Below are 22,698 nucleotides of genomic sequence, written 5' to 3'. Positions count from 1 at the left end.
TTTCAGTAAAAAGACAAGGAAACAGAGAAGGGGAGGAGTAACAACAATGGGCTCAGGTAAGCAGTCTTCATTTCAGTGTTTCAGTAAGAAAACATGTTAATTCACTAACAGGAAGGGGATCATGTTTTCATTGCACAGGTGTAAAAATAAATAATGTACCGGTATTTGCTGCCATCTGATAAAGAACACACTGTAGTTCATTGCCAGTTTTATTTACTTTCAGTACATTTATAACATGAAAAAGATGAGTGTTTTCTGTCTTCTCTTCACTGTCTCGCTCTTTTTCTCTCTGTTTCTCGTTTTTCTTGTTGGAGCCAGCTTAGTCAAGGTTTCAAAAGGAGGGACGCTCAGTCTTTTTTGAATCAAGTACACGTGGTTTATTTATCTTAATACATGGTTTACAAATGAATGGGCAAACCACATGAAAGCCTTGCATAGAGTGCACAGAGCAATAGACAAAAACTCAAGGAAATCGCCTCCACCTAATCATGAGTAGACAGAAACACATCCTGTCTGTAACGAATACCTAACACTGTCACTGCATGTCTGTTCCCTTTTTGGAGCTCATTAGTTACTTATTGCTCTTTTATCAGTCATATTAAAGACCGACGAGTGCCTGTTATTTTCCATCCTGTGGTTATTGGGTTTATCCAGTAATCTGGTTTACCTAAAGGCATTTCAGACAGTTTTTCGCTCTAACACTCTTTTTTTCTGCCCCTTTCTGTCTTTCTCCCTCTTTGTCTCTTCCCATCCCTCTCTCTGACAGGTGACTCCCGCCATCTCTCAGAGCTGAGGATTGTGCTGCTGGGGGGGAGATATGAAGGGAAGAGTTCATCAGGAAACACCATCCTGGGCAGAGAGGAGTTTGACCTGAGGACAGCTGCTCAGTGTGTGAAGAGACAGGGAGAAGTAGCAGGGAGGCAGGTCACTGTGGTTGACACTCCAGGATGGGCGAGGAATCTCTCTGTAGAGAGGACTACTGAGCTGGTTAAACAGGAGATAGTACACAGTGTGTTTCTGTGTCCTCCAGGACCACATACTCTCCTCCTGGTTATAGACTTGAGTGACTCATTCAGAGAGCAACACAGAAGAGCAGTAGAGGGACACCTGCAGCTTCTCAGTGAGATAGTCTGGAGTCACACTATAGTGCTGTTCACTCGTGGGGACCGTCTGGGAGACACAACCATTGAGCAGCACATTGAGACAGAAGGGAAAGTCCTCCAGTGGCTTGTTGAGAAATGTGGGAACAGGTATCATGTCCTCAACAATAAGAACAGGGGTGATGACACTCAGGTCACTGAGCTGTTGGACAAGGTGGAGCATATGGTGGCAGGAAACAGAGGAGGTCACTATGAGATGGACAGAGAGATCCTGGAGAAGATGGAGGAGAGGAGGAGGGCAGAGGAAGAGAGAGCACAACAGAGGCTGATGAAGGTGCAGGAACAGAGAGAGAGTCTCAGATCACTAATGGGTGAGTTTATTTCAGTGTCCACGCAGAGTCCTGGTGTTATTAAGCTATATGACATGCAGTGTATGATACACATTTACAAACAGATTATAGTATAAGTGAATGTTTTTTTCAATAATTGTTTAACAATGCTGTTCATAATGTACAGTATTTCCATTAAATTGCAGATTAAAGGACACTTATGAAAAGAAAAAATGTCTGTTTCCCTCTCTGACAGGTGACTCCCTCCATCTCTCAGAGCTGAGGATTGTGCTGCTGGGGGGGAGAGGTGAAGGGAAGAGTTCATCAGGAAACACCATCCTGGGCAGAGAGGAGTTTGACCTGAGGACAGCTGCTCAGTGTGTGAAGAGACAGGGAGAAGTAGCAGGGAGGCAGGTCACTGTGGTCGACACTCCAGGATGGTGGGGGAATCTCCCTGTAGTGAGGACTACTGAGCTGGTTAAACAGGAGATAGTACGCAGTGTGTCTCTGTGTCCTCCGGGACCACATACTCTCCTCTTGGTTATAGAATTGAGTGACTCATTCAGAGAGGAACACAGAAGAGCAGTAGAGGGACACCTGCAGCTTCTCAGTGAGATAGTCTGGAGTCACACTATAGTGCTGTTCACTCGTGGGGACCGTCTGGGAGACACAACCATTGAGCAGCACATTGAGACAGAAGGGAAGGCTCTCCAGTGGCTTGTTGAGAAATGTGGGAACAGGTATCATGTCCTCAACAATAAGAACAGGGGTGATGACACTCAGGTCACTGAGCTGTTGGACAAGGTGGAGGAGATGGTGGCAGGAAACAGAGGAGGTCACTATGAGATGGACAGAGAGATCCTGGAGAAGATGGAGGAGAGGAGGAGGGCAGAGGAAGAGAGAGCACAACAGAGGCTGATGAAGGTGCAGGAACAGAGAGAGAGTCTCAGATCACTAATGGGTGAGTTTATTTCAGTGTCCACCCAGAGTCCTGGTGTTATTAAGCTATATGACATGCAGTGTATGATACACATTTACAAACAGATTATAGTATAAGTGAATGTTTTGTTCAATAATTGTTTAACAATGCTGTTCATAATGTACAGTATTTCCATTAAATTGCAGATTAAAGGACACTTATGAAAAGAAAAAATGTCTGCAACTCACATAATTACCATTTAGTATAAATGCTTCAGTCACCACTACTTTGAACTCAGATGAATGTGAATTTCACAAAGAATATATAATCCCTCTTTTACTCTCCACTTCCTGTTTTTCGATCTCACTTTCTTTCACATTTATCAATTTTTTCATCCCTCCCTTTCTCTCTCTCCCTCTCTCTGACAGGTGACTCCCTCCATCTCTCAGAGCTGAGGATTGTGCTGCTGGGGGGGAGAGGTGCAGGGAAGAGTTCATCAGGAAACACCATCCTGGGCAGAGAGGAGTTTGACCTGAGGACAGCTGCTCAGTGTGTGAAGAGACAGGGAGAAGTAGCAGGGAGGCAGGTCACTGTGGTCGACACTCCAGGATGGCGGAGGTGTCTCTGTGTAGAGAGGACTACTGAGCTGGTTAAACAGGAGATAGTACGCAGTGTGTCTCTGTGTCCTCCAGGACCACATACTCTCCTCCTGGTTATAGACTTGGATGACTCATTCAGAGAGGAACACAGAATATCAGTAGAGGGACACCTGCAGCTTCTCAGTGAGAGAGTCTGGAGTCACACTATAGTGTTGTTCACTCGTGGGGACCGTCTGGGAGATACAACCATTGAGCAGCACATTGAGACAGAAGGGAAGGCTCTCCAGTGGCTTGTTGAGAAATGTGGGAACAGGTATCATGTCCTCAACAATAAGAACAGGGGTGATGACACTCAGGTCACTGAGCTGTTGGACAAGGTGGAGCATATGGTGGCAGGAAACAGAGGAGGTCACTATGAGATGGACAGAGAGATCCTGGAGAAGATGGAGGAGAGAAGGAGGGCAGAGGAAGAGAGAGCACAACAGAGGCTGATGAAGGTGCAGGAACAAAGAGAGAGTCTCAGATCACTAATGGGTGAGTTTATTTCAGTGTCCACCCAGAGTCCTGGTGTTATTAAGCTATATGACATGCAGTGTATGATACACATTTACAAACAGATTATAGTATAAGTGAATGTTTTGTTCAATAATTGTTTAACAATGCTGTTCATAATGTACAGTATTTCTATTAAATTGCAGATTAAAGGACACTTATGAAAAGAAAAAATGTCTGCAACTCACATAATTACCATTTAGTATAAATGCTTCAGTCACCACTACTTTGAACTCAGATGAATGTGAATTTCACAAAGAATATATAATCCCTCTTTTACTCTCCACTTCCTGTTTTTCGATCTCACTTTCTTTCACATTTATCAATTTTTTCATCCCTCCCTTTCTCTCTCTCCCTCTCTCTGACAGGTGACTCCCTCCATCTCTCAGAGCTGAGGATTGTGCTGCTGGGGGGGAGATATGAAGGGAAGAGTTCATCAGGAAACACCATCCTGGGCAGAGAGGAGTTTGACCTGAGGACAGCTGCTCAGTGTGTGAAGAGACAGGGAGAGGTAGCAGGGAGGCAGGTCACTGTGGTCGACACTCCAGGATGGCGGAGGTGTCTCTGTGTAGAGAGGACTACTGAGCTGGTTAAACAGGAGATAGTACACAGTGTGTCTCTGTGTCCTCCAGGACCACATACTCTCCTCCTGGTTATAGACTTGAGTGACTCATTCAGAGAGGAACACAGAAGATCAGTAGAAGAAAACCTGCAGCTTCTCAGTGAGAGAGTCTGGAGTCACACTATAGTGCTGTTCACTCGTGGGGACCGTCTGGGAGACACAACCATTGAGCAGCACATTGAGACAGAAGGGAAAGTCCTCCAGTGGCTTGTTGTGAAATGTGGGAACAGGTATCATGTCCTCAACAATAAGAACAGGGGTGATGACACTCAGGTCACTGAGCTGTTGGACAAGGTGGAGGAGATGGTGGCAGGAAACAGAGGAGGTCACTATGAGATGGACAGAAAGATCCTGAAGAAGGTAGAAGTGTGGAGAAAATCAAAAGAAATGCGGGCGAAACAGAGGGCGGCTAAGGTGATGGAGCAGAGAGAGATCCACAGAACATTCATCAGTAAGTTATTTCTGCTGCCTATGCAACATGTTTGTCTGTAAATGATGAGACAGTTTGCAATGTCGTCCAGACCTGAAGTCATGGAGGGTGTGAAAGTATTTATCTATGTCTGCAACGATTTGTCCTACAACCTAGTACAGAAAGCAATGGTCTTCAACCCAGGTCATCAGGGCCCACTGGCCTACATGTTTCCCTCTACCAACAAACCTGATTCAAATGAATGGGTTTGTCATCAGTCTCTGCAGAATCATCTGAATCAGGTGTGTTGGAAGACTGAAACATCTAAAACATGCAGGGCAGTGAGACCTGAAGACCAGGGTTGAAGACCACTGACATAACACATACAGTAGCCCTTATAGTCCCCAAATGAGTAGTTTGTGACTTGACACTGATGTTCTGTCAATATATGTGTTGTTTCACAACTGTTCACGTAATAACACTGTGAAGTATTGAATTTGGTTATAGAGCAATACAATAATATGATATAAAGCTACACAATATCATTAATACGTTGTCAGGAATAATTGGATGAATATACTGCTTAGTTTAGAAATTCCTCTCTGTCTCTCTACTCATTCCTCTCTCTCTCCCTCTCTGACAGGTGACTCCCTCCATCTCTCAGAGCTGAGGATTGTGCTGCTGGGGGGGAGAGGTGAAGGGAAGAGTTCATCAGGAAACACCATCCTGGGCAGAGAGGAGTTTGATCTGAGAAAAACTGCTCAGTGTGTGAAGAGACAGGGAGAAGTAGCAGGGAGGCAGGTCACTGTGGTCGACACTCCAGGATGGTGGAGATATTTCCCTGTAGAGGACACTACTAATCTGGTTAAACAGGAGATAGTACACAGTGTGTCTCTGTGTCCTCCAGGACCCCACACTATCCTCCTGGTTATAAACTTGAGTGACTCATTCAGAGAGGAAGAAGCCAGTTCTATAGAGGGACACCTGCAGCTTCTCAGTGAGAGAGTCTGGAGTCACACTATAGTGCTGTTCACTTGTGGGGACCGTCTGGGAGACACAACCATTGAGCAGCACATTGAGACAGAAGGGAAAGTCCTCCAGTGGCTTGTTGAGAAATGTGGGAACAGGTATCATGTCCTCAACAATGAGAACAGGGGTGATGACACTCAGGTCACTGAGCTTTTGGACAAGGTGGAGGAGATGGTGGCAGCAAACAGTGGAGATGTGTTTCACCCTCAGATGGATGTCAGTAAAGAAATTAACTGGAGTTCTGAAGAGTATCAGATGTCACCACTGCCTGTGACAAAAGTCAGGAGTATAGACTTCCCTCCGAACAGTGAGTATCTGACTATTTACACTAACTGCTGCTCTGCAACATAACTAATTGTAAGTAGAACCAATTCAACACCCATAATTTTAATATTCCATATGTTACATTTTCATTTCAAATAAATACATATATATAACACTTTTATTCAAAGCAATATACAACATACTCAAACACATCTCACAAGATACTGTAACATTCACTAAGAGTCAGAGTCCTTGGGACGTGTACAATGTAGACTGTTCAGACAAACGGAGGTTGAGCACATACAGTACATGTATTTAATGGTGAACATAACAAAAGGATAGAAGGTGTTGTGTGTCCTGTTCCTCTCCTAGACCTGAACGTGTTACAAGACAGACAACATGTTTAGTCACATAAACGATACTTGGTTGCTGAATACCGGTGCTCACCCACTGTGTAGCTCCTCTCTGGGGATGTTACACTTCATCATACTTGACCCTGTTTGTTTGTTTATTTGTGTGTGGTTGTGCAGTGAGTGGAGACAGCAGAGCTGAGACAGACTGTGATTCTGGTTGGAAATCTGAGGCTAGATCTGAGGCTGGATCACTGCTGAGATCTGAGCGTAAGATACCTGTCTGTCTGTTTGCCTGTTTGTATGTCTGTCTGTTTGTCTGTCTGTCTAGATACTTTACCTGCTTACCTGCCTGTGTCTGTCTGTTTTTAGGTTTGCCTGTCTGTGCTTCAGTCAGTTTAATGTTCCATAAATGTGTTCCCTGAGTAGAAATCTAAGCAGCCCAGTAGCTTGTCTGACCTGCTGAGTTTCTCTACAGAGTGGGGTGGTGGTAGATCTGATGTCCTGTCTCTGAGGAGCTCTGGCTACGGCTCCCAGACGTCCAGACCTTCTGGCTCTGCAGAGGAGCAGCTGCGTTGTGCAAGACTGGCGTTTGTGGAGCGAGTGTCCAAGCCTGTCCTGGATTATCTGCTGGATGGACTTCTGCAGGAGAGGGTGATCAACAATGCTGAGAGAGAGGCAGTGAAGGTGGAGACACAGAGGGCAGAGAGAGCAGAGGCCACCATCGACATGGTCCTGAGGAAAGGAGATGACTCATGTTCTGTGATGAGATGCCTCCTGTGTGATATGGACCCCTACTTATATTCAAAACTTGGCTTTAAATAATGCTGAATAGGATGAATTTATAGCGATTCTTTAACAAAATGCTGGTAAAATGTTTCAGTCTAGAAACTGATTAGTGGCATGGCAGCAATGAAGGAAATTCATGTTGTATATATATTAATATACTGAATGGATGTTGAGTCAAACATTTTAAGATTCTTCATAAAGATATAGTTTTATCATGTCATATATTATTTCCACATCATTTTGTTTACAATACATTTTTTATTAATGGAAGGAAAATGACTCCCTATTTCCACTAGGTGGTAGAAGCATATTTACTCAATGTTAAATTGTTTTATATATTCAATTTTATGTATAAAATGTTTTGTTTTTTAAACTCATAAAACTTACAATTGTATTCATCTTTAAGGTTAAGGGTCACTTTGTTAGAAGACATGGGTAACTGCAGACCTCACGGATTTCCTCTTTTTTCTCAATTTTCTCGGGGGGGTTTTCCTTGTCTTCCTTGAGGGTTTACATTTGTTTAAGTGCAGTTCTATGAGCATATATTAAGCCCTCTGTGCTTGTAAAAAAGGCGATACAAATAAACTTGATTTGATTTGGTCAGTGAAGACCTCTGTGACATTGCTTGTAAAAAGAACTATGCAAATGAAATTGTATTTGATTCAACTTATCCACTAAAGTTCACCACAGGGCACAGGCCACATAGTCCTGGAACTACAGAAGAGTGCAGCTCATATTTAATGGGTGAATACATCTTAAATGAACACTAGTAATACCTATTTTGCATATTGTATAATTTGATTTTATGTAAAGCACTTTGAGCTGCAATTCTTGTATGAAATGTGCTATATAAATACTTACTGTAAACCAAAAGGAAAGTATTGTGGTCTGTAGGCCACATTTAAAACTATATATGATCTAATAACATCCCATGATCCTAAGATTGCTAGTAAATATGTCATCTTTATCATCCAAGTTGATGCAGGATTGAGTCTCCTGTGAGGTTTCATGTTCCTCCTGCCAGATGAATCATTGATTTCTAAATTCATAGAAAGAGCCGTTTCTCTGTAGTTAACCTGAACATACCATGATATAAGAACAAATAGACTTAATTTGATAGAAACAAGCAATGTTCACTGAAATACCTGGCTATTGGGTTGGTAAATGAGGTGCTGTTTCCTATCTCAGGTTCCTACAACAGCCGCAGTAGCGTAGAACCACAAACCACCTTGTTCAGGCTGTACTGTACTGAGACTGACTGTGCTGCTCCCAGTCTACCCTGGTTGTATGTGTTCCAGGGCATCTGTGTTTTAAAATAGGGTGTGTCTAAACAAGAAAATGGACAATCTCCATGACACAGTGGACTAGTATGGATAGACTGCAAGTTAGTAATTTTAACCCACACCAGAGTTGCTTTGGTCTACTAGGCCCACTATGATGTCATAAGAATAACCATAGAAATCGGAATGGACTGGAATGGAATTCTGACACAAGACACATACAAGTTACTAATCAGTCAGATGCGTTTGAACACTTGATGAACATGTTTTTGGAGATGGTGAAATGATCAGGACTTGAAAATGATTCTCAGCAAGATGCTACCCAAGTTTGGGTGCAACCGTATACACCCTTTAGTGTGGAGTGCCGGAGTGGCCTTAACAGCAGTTGGGGCTGTTTATATCTATCAGTGGTACTGCAGACCCACACCTGAGGAAGGTATGAAGATAACTGTGTTAAAAATGTTATTTTTTCTTTCTAGTAAACTAATGATATACAGCTCACATGACTTGGGAAATTTATAACCCTAACAAATCCACAACAGGAAAGTATTTATTTTCTTGAAGGTATAGGTTATTAGACAACATATTTCTGTGTCAATTGTACACCTAAAGTGTTAATGTGACTTTCCAAGATGTCTATATAGTCTCAAATAAAACTACATTTAAACTATGACTTTGAGCCCACTGTATATTGGTTTACTTCATTACTACATTTACATTTATTCATTTAGCAGACGCTTTTATCCAAAGCGACTTCCAAGAGAGAGCTTTACAAAGTGCATAGGTCACTGATCATAACAACAAGATAGCCAAAAAACATCGCGAGTAGCCAAAACATGAAGCACACATTGTGAACAACCAAAGTAAGTGCCAAAGGGAAGAACCATAAGAGCATGTAGTTAAACAAGTCACAACCAAACAACATGAACAGCTATAAGTGCAAGTGTACCTGTGGGAAAAAGCAAGCAACAGTAATAAAACAATATATTACAGCGAGAACCAAAAATTTTAATCAGTTACCACTAACCACAAGAGCAACAAGTCTCTAAGCAAGAGTTATTGTGATCCTTGAGGAAACTAACATCGGGTCAAGCGAACCGTTCCTAAGTACCGTTGTACTCCCGGAACAAGTGCGTCTTGAGCCTTTTCTTGAAGGTGGAGAGACAGTCAGTGTCTCTGATGGAGGTGGGGAGTTGATCTAACACTGTGTTTGTTCTTTAATCCTCCTCAAGAGGATCTTCCCAATACTTCTGATTATCAGGACGTCTCAACAGCTGAAACACCTCAAGTAAAGATACATTTTTGCTTTCACACAATTCCCTACTTTGAAAATGACATTTAGAAACTTGAATGGCAGTGTTAAGTCATAACTTTCCATTTTCTATGTGTCCTGGCAGGCTATTAACGAGGAGAATGGCAAGCTCATGCTTTTTGTGTACAGCCCACTGTACTGTGGCCCTGTCACCATCTACAGGGTGAGAATCCAGTCCCTTCATCTAATCATCTGATTACAGATGTAGATTTTTCTCTGAAGGCTTGACTTGAACAGAATCTGTGTTTTCTGTGTTATAGGGGGTCAGTGAGACAAGCGGACAGCTGCTTCCATGGAGATACAGTCCTTTATACTGTGGGCCAGTGGTTCTGTTCTCTGTAAGCAACACTATTTGCATGTTTCAATTCAATTAACACATTTATAGAAATCAAGGACTGAACTCTCAGCATTTGGCTTTTTCTGAATGAAATGTTGTATCCATTCCCTTTTTGTTTACTGTTATAGGGGGTCAGTGAGACAAGCGGACAGCTGCTTCAATGGAGATACAGTCCTTTATACTGTGGGCCAGTGGTTCTGTTCTCTGTAAGCAACACTGCATGTTTCAATACAATTAACACATTTACAGAAATGAAGGATTGCACTTTTAACTCTCAGCATGTGTCTTTTCTGAATGATGTATTCATTTCCTCCCAATCCCCGATGTTGTTGTGTGTCCAGGAGGCCAGTGAGGATGAGCAGCAGCTGTTGCCATGGAGACCCTTGTACTGTGGGCCTGTGGTCCTGTTCCAGGTCACTATTATCTTATATATATCTCAACACAACCACTCAAAAGCTGTCTGATAGAAAAGAAAGTACAGAAAGTAGATTTTGAGAGTACACTCATTTGATCAGAGCCTTTTCAGCTAAATCATGTCTGATACTGATTGTAAAAGAGTGACTTGTTAACTTGAGTGATCGATGTCTGCAGGGCCTTCCAGAGTCTGGTCCACTGGTGCTGGGAGACGACTGTAACCAGTTTGCATTTCAGTTCTCTTTCAGGACCCACTTTGAGGTCAGTGTGAATGGGATCTCATCACTATGGCTACTAAAATGACAGTATGATAGGGATGAATGTTGTCAACAGTTTATTAAGAAGGAGAGGTTGATAGACTCATTGAAGAACATCCCTAACGTAAATGCATGCAGACATGTGACCTGACTCGCCAGGTAATGTGTTTGCTTGTTATTAACGTTATACTCTGTCATAGCAACCCATAGAACATTTATTTTCAAAAAAGTTGTCAAGAAAGTATAACTTAATGTTCAACTTTGTCATTGGTGAAGGGTGCTCCAGTTTACAAATCTGTCACCAAGTACATCACAGGAGTTAAGGTAAGTTATTCCTTCATTTATTACATTTATATATGCATGAATACCATAAATACATTTTATTGTATAATTATGACAAGATAATCCTTATTAAAGTGTTATTTTCTTCTTGACTGTAGCTGGTAGGAGCTGCTGTAGAGAAATACATGTCTTCCAGCTGCAAGCAAAACACCCACTTCACCCAGTTTGATGGCTTTCTGGTGAGTTGCTGTTAAACTTGAACAATACTTTATGTTCGATCCCTGAACAAGTCTGTTTCTAAATGAGTGTTCTTGTATTCAAAACAGGAGCAGAGAGTGACATGGGAACATTCAGGGGTTTATGTGGATCCCTGTGGCCAAGTGTTTCCTTACAGCCGGACCAACACTCAGAGCTTCTACTCCCATCTTCCCGGACACACCCACGGCCATGGTAACAGCCACGACTCCCAGCATGCCTCTGGACCAGGCCATGCCAGCGGGTCTGGACACAGACACAATCATGCCCACGGCCACCAGCACTCCCAGGGAGCCAACAGTGGCCCCAGGAACACCCCCAGACCAGGCCATGCCCCTGGCCCCAGACATCACCACAGCCACAGTCATGCTGGGCGGGCTAGCAGCCACAACCACGGCCCTCCTTCCCCCCCAGAGCATCCCTTCCAGCCCCAGGTACAATCAGATCCTTCCCTCTCTGACTGTAGAATCCTAAGTCCTTTATCTTGATAAAGATTTGAGACATCCGACAGTATGTTGATATGGTTGAGGGGATTAGACCTTCTGGAAGTTTGAAGGTGGGGGAGGACTACTTATCTTGTCCACTATTGTGCAGCAGGAGCCTGAGGAGGAGGAGAGGGTTCAGAAGGAGGAGTCTGGATATGAACATGCTGAGGGGGAGGAGTCACATCAGGCTCCGCCCCCTGGGAACAGAGATGCTTCCCGCCTCATGTTAGTCCAAATACACTCACACTTTATTGCACAATATGTTGATAATAGATTCAAGCCATTTTGAAAGCACAACATGAATTGAGATGTTTGTTGTGGTGGTTACAGGATGTATCTCCAGGACAAACAGGTCCAGGACTTGACCAATAAAATTGTGGCCCTTCGTGAGTCATTTAATGTAAGTTTATCGATCTAATGTATGTAAGCATGCAGGAACATACAGAAATCAATATCCAGAAATCTAGAATTTCAACTTGAGATGACCTTGTGTTACAGTCACTCCTGACCCAGGACACCACAAAAAACTTCCTGCTAGTTGCAGGAAGGATGATTCTTTCAGGCCTGGTCCAGCTCAACCAGGCGGTAAGGACCAGGCATCTTAGAACAACAGAGACTTTGATGGTACATTGAGGAATGTAATGATTATATTGTTGTCTATGATCTAGGATGTTAGTTCCATCAGCACATCGTTCAACCGCCTGGTGAGCTACATTGAAGATCCCGCCCACAGGGCTGGGATAGAGAGGGAGCTGGCCTCTGTTAATGTAAGTGATGACATTGATAAAAATAACTGACTTTTACATATAGATTTATCATGTTTAATTAAACGTCAATAAGGTACATTCTGTTCAGACATTGTTGTGCATTGCTTTGAGCAGCCCATGTCAGCTTTGCCTGTGTTTGGTTCCTGCAGATCCATCACACCAACTTCCTGGATATTGTGTATGATTTCATCATCCTGGGAGTGATGAAAAACAATGCTGCCTTGCCTCCACAAAACGTAAGTTGTACTGAGAAAAGAGAAAAGCTTTGAAGACTTTAGAGTTTTAAGATGTTGAATAATTCATTGTATCTTTGCTGATGGCAAACTTCTGACCCCAAGAAGCAGGAACAGGGATTTCTTGATCACCTTTTTAAGGTGCTGGAGCCAATCCTAACTCCTCCAACTGGATGGCAGCCCTGTGCCAAAATGTTCCAGGAAGTCCTTCAGGTACACAAATGTATTTCCTGTTTCATGGTCAAGCTGGTTCTGCTTACTTTTATGTTCTGGATCTATGTGTCGAATAACGTCTCATTGTGTCTCACTGATCTCAGGTCCAGCTAATAAAGTTGCTAGACAGCATCTTAGATCTGGACGAGTCCACCTTCAGCCAAGCTGACGTCCTATCAGCTGTGCTCTTCAGCCAGCTGGAGGGAATCATCCAGGAGCTGCTGGGAGATCTGGATGGCTGCTGACTTTCACAGCCAGATCTCCTCACTTAACATTTCTATTCACATCTAGAAGTCTGCTTCATTTAATAAAATGCATACCCACATTCCTTGTTTGTCATTTTGTGACATTATTTGCAATAAGCATGGAGGAGGATGTTTAGAGATTCAAGATATGAGTGGTTACTTTATATCATTCCTTTTTTATTTGGTGTTTGGAGGCCACCACAGTCCACCTTTAGCTCAGGTAGCGGCTAGCTTGATTCGTACACCAGGACAGACTGGCATGACTGAGCTAACAGAGTTATGAAGTAAAGCTCACAGAAATATCTGCAAATGCATTGTGCAGTACACATTACTGAGCAGTAGAATGTATGTGATTTTACAGTAATAGGTCATGGCTTGTCATTGGGGACCAATACGTAAGCCAAATGAATTACAGTTGCCAACAGGATTGTATCTTTTTATTATAATTTTTTTGTTGTTGTTTGAAGTCAGACAAAACACATGCGCATCCATAAACAACTCATAGTCACTCAGTAGTCAATAGTACCAAAATTACAAAATGTCTAAACAACATCAACATTCAGCTGGTCATTGAGGGTCCAGTCTTCTCTGCCTGTGGACTGTGTGCAGTGTGTGTGCTGGGTGCAGTGTGTGTGCTGTGTGTAGTGTGTGCTGGGTGCAGTGTGTGTGCTGGGTGCAGTGTGTGTGCTGGGTGCAGTGTGTGTGCTGGGTGCAGTGTGTGTGCCGTGTGTAGTGTGTGTGCAGTGTGTGTGCTGTGTGCAGTGTCCTCTGCACTGGGCGTGGGGCTCCTGTACTCCACATACTCCACAGTGAAACACAGGCTCACAGACAGCAGCAGGGCTGACAGCAGGATGTACAGCTTCACGTCCACACACAGGAAGCGGCTGGAGGAGAAGGCCAACACTTACCCGACTGCCTCCCAGAGTCGGTAGTTAGCAAACGCTGCCTCCTTGTGGCCGTGGAAGAGAACTCCATAGAGGACTGGAGACAGAGAGCACAGTGGTTATGGCCTGATGTTATCCCAACAAATCCTCAAAGCAGTGTTATAGTTTAGTGTCATAAGTTGCCTTTTAAGTGCCGATCATCAAGGTGAAAGTTCTAGATGTAGTGTGTTCTCTATGGAGGGTGTAGTGTGTTTGGAGTGTGTGAAGATAGAGTCTTCTGTTCCTCTCACCGTTGGTCTGAGTCTTCCACACAGCGTCTGCCAGGCCCCAGAGAGCAGGAAACACAAAGAAGACAGGAATCTGGTCTGGGTGAGGCTTCCAGAACAACAGAGCCAGGATACAGGACAGGTTGGTGACAGCAGCTGGAGGAGAGGAGTTGGGAGGATAGGAGAGAGGACAGGACAGGAGAGGGTAGCATCATAACATGGCCTAAACATCTTACAAATCCCTTTACAGGTAAAAAAAAAAAATGCTAACTGGTCTCTCTCTCTCTCTTACTCACTAACTCACTATCTTTTACTCATTCTCTTTCTGTTTCACACTTCCTCTCTGTGCTGTATCTGGTATCCTACCTAAAGTAAAGAGTGCCACTCTGCCTGTATACTGAGACAGGCACCCAAAGAGGTAGGAGAAGAGGGAGCTGGTGGTGCCAAAACAGATCATCACGTAGCCCACAAAATGGATCCCCAACGCACAGGTTACATACATGAGAGAAACCACACACACACACACACACAGGGGTAAACATTCAGTATGTGTAAGACAAGTTATGTGGAGATTCCACACTTTGACCTCAGTTCAAGTCATGCTGTTGCAGGCTGACATGAGAATTCCAGCATATAATCTCTATAGTCTTTCACATGCATAAACACACTCACCTTGGTATACTCTCCGTTGAGGAAGCCCAGGTGCAGGCCGATGTAGGAGGTGACTGGGATGAGGAGGACCTGCCTCCGGTCTCCCAGCTGTCTGAAGGTGGCCAGGAAGGTGCTGCAGAAGGACCTTTGGATGTTCCTCACCTCCTCCTCCTCGCTCCTCACCTCCTCCTTGTCCTCCTCGCTGCTCGTCCCCTCCAGCTGCATCCTGCTCCTCGTGGCTGCAGGGTTGTCCTCCCTGCCGACGTTGTCCAGAAACACAGCCACCAGGAGCACAGCCAGCACTCCCACACCTCCAACACAGAGACACAGTTCACTTGAAACCTGCCGAGGTCGGCTTCTCATTCAATCAAGCCAGATGACAGGCGTCCAATCAATGACTCCTCCTTTTTTTTCCTAAATGAAAGATTTTTGTTGACACAAAAATAGAACTTTCCTTTTTTAGCCATTTTATCCTCCATTAAAGGACTATGAACTGACTCTTGATTTGTTATCGTTTAATATAATTACTTGCGGAATCGATTTTTTGTGAAAATACTGCAAGGGATTAATACGTTTGATGTATTAGTGTGGTTTGGTATTATTTGCCTCATAAATTACATCTAATGTGTGACTAAGATAAAATCACACAAGCATGAACCAGCCCAGCAGTAAAACTATGTACATATTACAAATGCATCTACTAATAATTAACTAAGCACATAACATTTACAAACGTTACAGATAAAGATTTGTTAATGATGTGTTTAAATGGTTTATTAATTTCCTTATACTGTAAATAAACATTATTATAGTTTTACCAGTTTAGTGTTTTTAGTATTTAGCGTGACTAGATTTTCTCACAGAACGTTCTGTGGAAGTGAACATTCAGCAGATTCAACAAGACTGGCTCACGTCAAGTGGGGCTCACCCAGGTAGCACCCCATCAGTGTGTGGACCAGTCTGTCATCCGGTCTGGTGGAATTGAACCTCTCATCGCTCACCTCCATGCAGCCGCCAACACCACAAACCTGGAGGTCTCCTTCGGTGATGTTGACTGTTGACAACCAGACAGCCTCAGCACACAACCACAACCCAACTCATCGGACTGTTCCAATTCTCTGTGACTGTGTTGGGATTTAGAGTCATGGGATGCGTACTTTAAAAGGAGATACTCGTGAGATTTCCACTAAAGAGAAGCACAATTGGTGTGATTTTATCGACTGTAAAAAGCCATTGAAAGGAATTCAGTTGGCGTCTGTCTGCACCTGAGGCCGTGTCCTGTCTGAAAACCAGGGAGGACAGGAGGTTCCCCCAGACTGCTGAGGACTGGTACATCAGGAACAGGATGCCAAAGTACTGGTTGATGACGGCCTGGCTCCTGCTGCGGTCCTGCCGGGCTTGGATCTGGCCAGCCAGGGTCAGGTAGGTACTGCTGGCTGACCACAGGGGAGCCTCCCCCAGACCCAGGACCACCGAGGAGGGGATCAGGGTGTCATTAACCCCTTTGTTTTACAACCATTCAGTCTCATGGCCCTTGACTTGCGAATGTAAATAGAGATTGACGAAGAAAGAGTGAGAGAGATGGAGAGAGAGATGGTCAAATACCCCTGCTTGATAATGGTGTTTCACGTTCCTCTGGTGACAATGACATAACATCCTTTCATCAGTGCCCACACAGACCTGAGCGCAAACTCTAAGGGCTTGAACAGGCTAGTGATGTATAATTATGGATCCCATTAACGCCTTTAAAACAGTTGTGAAACTACTCATATCATGGATCATCTTTGCCCGTGTGAGGTTTTACCATCCTGGGAAAAAGTTCCCCACAGTGTACATGACGTTGCAGCCCATGCAGGCCACAATGGTCCACTTGCAGCCCAGGTAGTGGATTACCAGGGGAGTGAGGAACATGGAGGACAGGATGATGGAGGCAAACTGAATGCTGGCTGATGCCACGCCAAGTCCGTCCTCCGCGTTCAGACTGCTCTGGAACCGTAAAAGACAATAAAAAAAACACCTCCAGAATAGTTTGCCAAAGAGTCTTTCAGACGCAGTTCTATGAGTAAAAAGCATTAATCATTTACCTTTATCAGTAAGTTAGTCATTTGTTCTGTACGCACGTCGCACATGCACGTTTACTGTCAACACAACAACCTTTGACCTCATCCGCACAAAAAGCCTGCTGTGGCCAGGCTCTCCTGCTGCTGACGTCAGGAGATAGACACACCTGCAGGTTGAAGAGACTTCCTGTAGCACTGAAGAGCAGCAGGAACCCAGTGGAGATCACCAGGACGTTCTTCAAACAGCCGCCCTTCATCTTCAGCCTCGACGTTCCTGATCCTGATCAACCGTTGTCCGTCACCCAGGGATCAGAACTGCTGTCTGAGATACTTATTTCCTTTCACACTCTGATGTAAGAGTGAATGGCTACACTTTGGCCCTGCTGTAGAGCAGTTAATTTGCTCTATACCAGGGGATTACTGTAAACAGGCAGGCTTTATTGTATGTGCAGTTCTTGAACTGAGTTGGACTGTACAAAGGGAATGTGTAACCACTGACAACGACTTGTAACTCATTTTTGGATACAAATATAGAAGCTGACGTTCAGTTATGTTTTTCTGTATGTCGATGTTTTATTGACATGTTATCAATGTTGTACACTTTGAATAATTGGCAAGTGATAGAAAATTACATGTATCCCCCCTAAATTGTAAAATGTAATACATGTTTTAAGAAAATATAATAAAATATAACACCTTATTCCTATAATACACATTTAATCAAATTTGATATTGACAGGTTCAGTAGCTGCAGGCGAATACTGTACAAATAGTGCAAGAACAACAACATCGATTGTATGTATATAAATCAGAAACAGACAAATTTAAACACGCCTTCTTGAGAAAACGTCTACAAGCTGGTCTGAGCAATGACATTTTTGTCCATTGCTGCTTCCGGCATCTTCCCTGAGTGTTGTTCGTAGGCCCCCTCCTCCATGGGAGGGGTGGGGTTACGCCACTCATGGTACTCCACGATGGGATACGTTACCGTGGTGAGCACCAGCATGGCCAGCAGGATATATATCTTAAAGTCCAGGCAGATGAAGTTGCTGTAGGCGAAGGCAATGACGAAGCCCAGAGACTCCCACATGCGGTAGTTTGCAAAGGCAGCCTCCTTATCTCTGGGGAACAGCACCCCATATAGAGCTGGGGAGAACATGGAAAATGTATTTAACCAGGCAAGATGACTGAGGTCAATGACCTCTACGCCGTGCAAACCGCACAAGGCCTCAAGTCTACAAAAGGTCTTCTACACAACTTCAATCTTGGACATGGTCTAACTACTGACTGTAAAGAAAGGCTGTCGACTGCAGTATCCTCACCCACCCACTGTCTTCTACATCCAGAATCACATAGAAAAGTCAAACACACATTTAAAACACTGTAATGGTATGTTGACATGATTTGACATGTAGAATATGCAATACTTTAGTGAGAAAGGTTGTTGCCAGATATGTCTGAACAAAACTTCCCAGCTGCTTGAGACTTTTGCACGTGAAAGATTTGTGTGAAGTTACAGTATGTAGTAGTCCTCTCACCGTTGGTCTGAGTCTGCCACACAGCGTCTGCCAGGCCCCAGAGAGCAGGAAACACAAAGAAGACAGGAAGTTGGTCTGGGTGAGGCTTCCAGAACAACAGAGCCAGGATACAGGACAGGTTGGTGACAGCAGCTGGAGGAGAGGAGAGAGGAGAGAGGAGAGAGGAGAGGAGTTAACAGAACTCCACTGAAGCCGAAGTGACATCCTGGGTAAAAGAGGGAAGCTTAGTAAATAAGAGGCAAACATGTCACATGATTTTCTCCCAGAACCATTGTTGCAGGGTGTCAAAGTGGAGCTGGAATCGCACTGAAGTGGGTCTCATGTCCCTGTCACATGCTATACGTGTCACATATCGTGTCAAGTTTTTCTACTTTATACATTCCTGGCTCTTACCTATGAAAAAGAGAGGGGCTCTGCCTGTGTATTCTGCCAGCCGGCCAAAGCCGTAGGAGCAGAGAGAATTGGAAGCTCCAAAACAAATCATGGCAAAGCCAACAAAGTGGATCCCTAGGGCGCAGGTCACATAGTTCTGTAACAAGAGCACAACATGGAGGTCAATTCTAGGAACACAAGACACTTTACTGTACTGAGTCACACCCCACCCGCCCTCCCTCACCTTGGTGTAATCTACTGAGAACAGACAAGGAAAGCAACCCACTTAACAGTGTGGAATCTATCCCTACATATTAGTGAACTCTACTGAGGAGAGACATGGAACGGCAGACACTTTACAATGTTGAGTCCGTCCCCCCCCCCCCCCCTCACCTTGGTGTACTCCCCAGACAGGAAGCTCTGTTCAAACCCGCTGTACATGGTGAGGGGAATGAGAGTGACCAGCCTCCAGTCCTTCAGCAGACGGAACGTGGCCAGGAACGTGCTGCAGAACGGGTCGCGGTTCCCCCGGAACTCCCTTGTCTGCTCACGGTCGATGTTGTCCAGGAACACCGCCACGATGATCATGGCCAGCACGCCCACACCAATGTAGCTGCCAACCAGCGTGTAGATCAGCTTCTGCTCAGGCCTGGTGGAGTTGGAGGTGGAGTTAAAGACGATCTCCTCGCAGGTCCCGGCTCCGCAGAGCTGCAGGTCCTCCTCAGGAATGTCCGCTGCAGCAGAACACACGCACAATGTTTTTTGACCTCGCCAGTTCCTGTGCTGTTACCAGACATGTGGTGCTCTTGATTTACATTGCCCAGAAATATTAAACCCAGAAATATTAAACGGATGGGGCAGTTCCACAAGAATATGTGTGTGTGGTGTTTAAGTCTGAGCCTAAATCATTGTGTCATTGAGTCATTGCTGTTGCTAAGAACCATAAGTTAGACACCCTAAGGTTCTGCAGTTGAGATATGGTAGTTATGATAAACACACCCTAAAATCGAGTATCATCCTAAAACTAATGGACAACTTTCACTTTGACAAGCATGGATTTCAACCAGTGGCCACATGTATGGAAGCAAATCGGTGACATCATGTTTAGAATTTTAAAAGGCATTGAATAGGTAATATTGAAATTTAAACAAGACCGAATTCTCATATGAATATATTTCAATGTAAAATAAAATTCAGGTTGCTCAAATTCGAGCATAAAAAATTGGATCTTAAAAAATGTTATCGTAAAAAATTCAAGCCAAAAGAAATCGAGTCTATCAAATTTGAGCCGAAAAATGTCGACCTGAAAAAATTTGAGCCTGTAAAAATTGAGCTTAAAAAATTCTGATTGCAACATCATCATCATTCACTACATTACATTGACTAATATGAATATATGTCAATGTAAAATCAAATTTAGGTTGCTCAAATTCGAGCCCAAAAAATGTGATCTTAAAAAATTTGATCTTAAAAAATGTGATCTTAAAAAATTCTGATTGCAACATCCGGGATACCAAGGACACCAAGGGTAGAGCAATCAAGCCTTAATGCAAGATTTGAACACATCGGACTCACCGAAGCCGATGGTTGTTTTCCCTGGTAGTCATCATGCGTTATCTGCCTATCCTTGCTATCCCGGATGTTATATATGTCAATGTAAAATCAAATTTAGGTTGCTCAAATTCGAGCCCAAAAAATGCGATCTTAAAAAACTTTTTTTTGATTGAATTTGATAGGTTCGATTGTTTGAGGCTCTAATTTTTTGGGCTTGAATTTTTTAAGATCAAATTTTTTAAGATCACATTTTTTAAGATCACATTTTTTAAGATCACATTTTTTGGGCTCGAATTTGAGCAACCTAAATTTGATTTTACATTGACATATATTCATATTAGAATTCGGTCTTGTGTAAGTTTCAATATTAGGTATTCAATGCCTTTTAAAATTAAAAACATTATGTCACTGATTTGCTTCCATACACACGATACAGTTTGACATGTACTGTGTGTGTGTGTGTGTGTACCTATATTAGTGTCCTGCCCAAAGATAAGCGAGGACATGAGGTTCCCCCAGACAGCTGAGGACTGGAAGATGAGGAAGAAGATGCCAAAATACTGGTTGATGACATCAGCACTCTTCTTGTTGTCCTTGGGCGCCTGCAGGTTGCCAGCGATGGTGAGGTAAGCGCACTTAGCCGACCACAAGGGAGAGCCCCCCATACCCAGGATGAAGGAGGTGGGGATCAGGGTGTACCTTGAGCAGCAGGAATGGGTGGAGGGGGGGGGTTATGCAGCGGTCGGAGTAGTTAAGCCACTGAACTAGTGGTACGCTTGATTCACCTTGCTGTAGTCACCGACACTGAGTGTTAATTTCTGGTTTATTTCAAGGATACAGAGTAATGAATGTGTTGTACTTAGAAGGTGGTCTGTGTTACCAGCCAGGGTAGAGGTTTCCAAAAGAGTAGGCGACGTAGCAGCCCATGGAGACCACGATGGTCCACTTGCAGCCCAGGTTCTTGATGAGGATGGGCGGCAGGAACATGGAGGACAGGATGATGGAAGCGTAGATGACGCTCAGAGAAGCCACGCCCATCCCTGCCTCCGCATTCAAGCTGCTCTGCAGGGGGAACAGGGCAGGAGAAGATGGAAGGAGATGGAGGTTGGAGGGAGAGGGGCAGGAAAAGGTGGGATGAGATGAAGGGATGTGAAGGTGGAGGGAAAGATGGGGGAAGGGGAGGTGGTGAGGAGGGAAAGGTAGCGAGGACGCGGAGGGAGAAACAACATTAGGAGTTGGAGAGAAAAGAGACGGGGAGATATGAAGACAGGAGGAGGAGGAGGTGAACTCATGGTACCATGAAATGTGTCTGTCGTGTTGTTAGATGTGTGATCAATGCTACTAACAAAAAAAAACTTTCACTGTATAAATTAAGACTATTACTGCACACATATCTTCTCCTAAAGTCAAAGCAAGCTCCCATCATACCATACAGCTGAAGACATGTACACATACAATATTTCCTTTTTATCAGCCTGTATTTCCTGTTTATCTATAATTGATTTGTAGTTAATCCGCATGGATTGACTATTTATTTATCGTTCTTCTGCTCATTTCCTGTTCACCTACATGGGTTTCCTGTCTGTCACGTCCTGTCAATCTGTCTAAGTGCTCACCTGTAAGCTCTGCAGACCTCCATAGGCTGTGAACAGGGACAGGAAACCTATGGACACCACAAGAACGTTCTTGGTGTTCCTGCTGATCATCTCTGCAGCTTCAAACACCCAGAGGGCTCCAATGGACAGAAAAAAAATGAAAGCGTTAAATCTCAGATGCCTGGCTACAGCTGTCTTCGTAGCGTGTCAAGGAGAGTCCAGGTCTTTTTAACTTTGGGATGCTCGGATATAGCCGAGGTTGGCTGTTGTCAAAGCCAAAGTTCATCCTGCTGGATGACTACATATCTTTTCTAATCTATTGTCGTTTTACCTTATCAATCATTATACGGAGATTGCTTTGGAAACTAACTACGATCCTCCCCTTACTTTAGTGTGAGTGTGCACGCATGTGTACGTGCATGCTTGTGCACGGGTACCTGGCCATTAGAGAACTGAGAGCAAAGAGAGAGAGAGAGAGAGAGAGAGAGAGAGAGAGAGAGAGAGAGAGAGAGAGAGAGAGAGAGAGAGAGAATACAGCAGGAAAGAGAGAAAGACTAAGGTCTAAGGTTCATCAGCTGATTGAAATGACATGACGGTCAAATGACGGGTTGTGGAAAAGTTTCTTCTTTGACAACTCGTAGACGATAACACAACAAACAAAACTGCAGTTCTTATAGTATTTTATAAAATCGCTTAGACAATTTTTTCAATACTTTTAACAAGTTTCCTAAACTCT

General features: G+C 43.8%; 2 protein-coding genes and 1 pseudogene across 2 annotated transcripts; 1 reads left to right on the top strand and 2 right to left on the bottom strand.

Moving 5' to 3' along the window:
• The first annotated feature begins 2 nt into the window (after positions 1-2).
• On the top strand, positions 3-7,721 carry LOC136947675 (uncharacterized). Its single transcript, XM_067241804.1, has 8 exons — positions 3-56; positions 767-1,471; positions 1,686-2,390; positions 2,777-3,470; positions 3,866-4,572; positions 5,174-5,866; positions 6,354-6,443; positions 6,652-7,721. The coding sequence occupies exons 1-8, from the start codon at positions 47-49 to the stop codon at positions 6,996-6,998; spliced, it is 3,951 nt and encodes a 1,316-aa protein (XP_067097905.1). The 5' UTR covers positions 3-46; the 3' UTR covers positions 6,999-7,721.
• Positions 7,722-13,333: 5,612 nt separating this feature from the next.
• LOC136947674 (protein unc-93 homolog A-like) lies at positions 13,334-17,160 on the bottom strand (annotated as a pseudogene).
• Positions 17,161-17,451: 291 nt separating this feature from the next.
• On the bottom strand, positions 17,452-22,214 carry LOC136947763 (protein unc-93 homolog A-like). The gene is made up of 7 exons (XM_067241940.1): positions 21,984-22,214; positions 21,248-21,429; positions 20,837-21,066; positions 19,207-19,547; positions 18,835-18,970; positions 18,442-18,573; positions 17,452-18,049 (listed from the first exon to the last, which is right to left on the bottom strand). Exons 1-7 carry the CDS (start codon positions 22,071-22,073, stop codon positions 17,754-17,756), a joined length of 1,407 nt encoding a protein of 468 aa, XP_067098041.1. The 5' UTR covers positions 22,074-22,214; the 3' UTR covers positions 17,452-17,753.
• Between the last annotated feature and the right edge of the window lie 484 nt (positions 22,215-22,698).

This window comes from Osmerus mordax, chromosome 8, assembly GCF_038355195.1.
Source record: "Osmerus mordax isolate fOsmMor3 chromosome 8, fOsmMor3.pri, whole genome shotgun sequence".
NCBI classification, from domain to species: domain Eukaryota; kingdom Metazoa; phylum Chordata; class Actinopteri; order Osmeriformes; family Osmeridae; genus Osmerus; species Osmerus mordax.
This window is presented reverse-complemented; position numbering and strand designations above follow the sequence as displayed.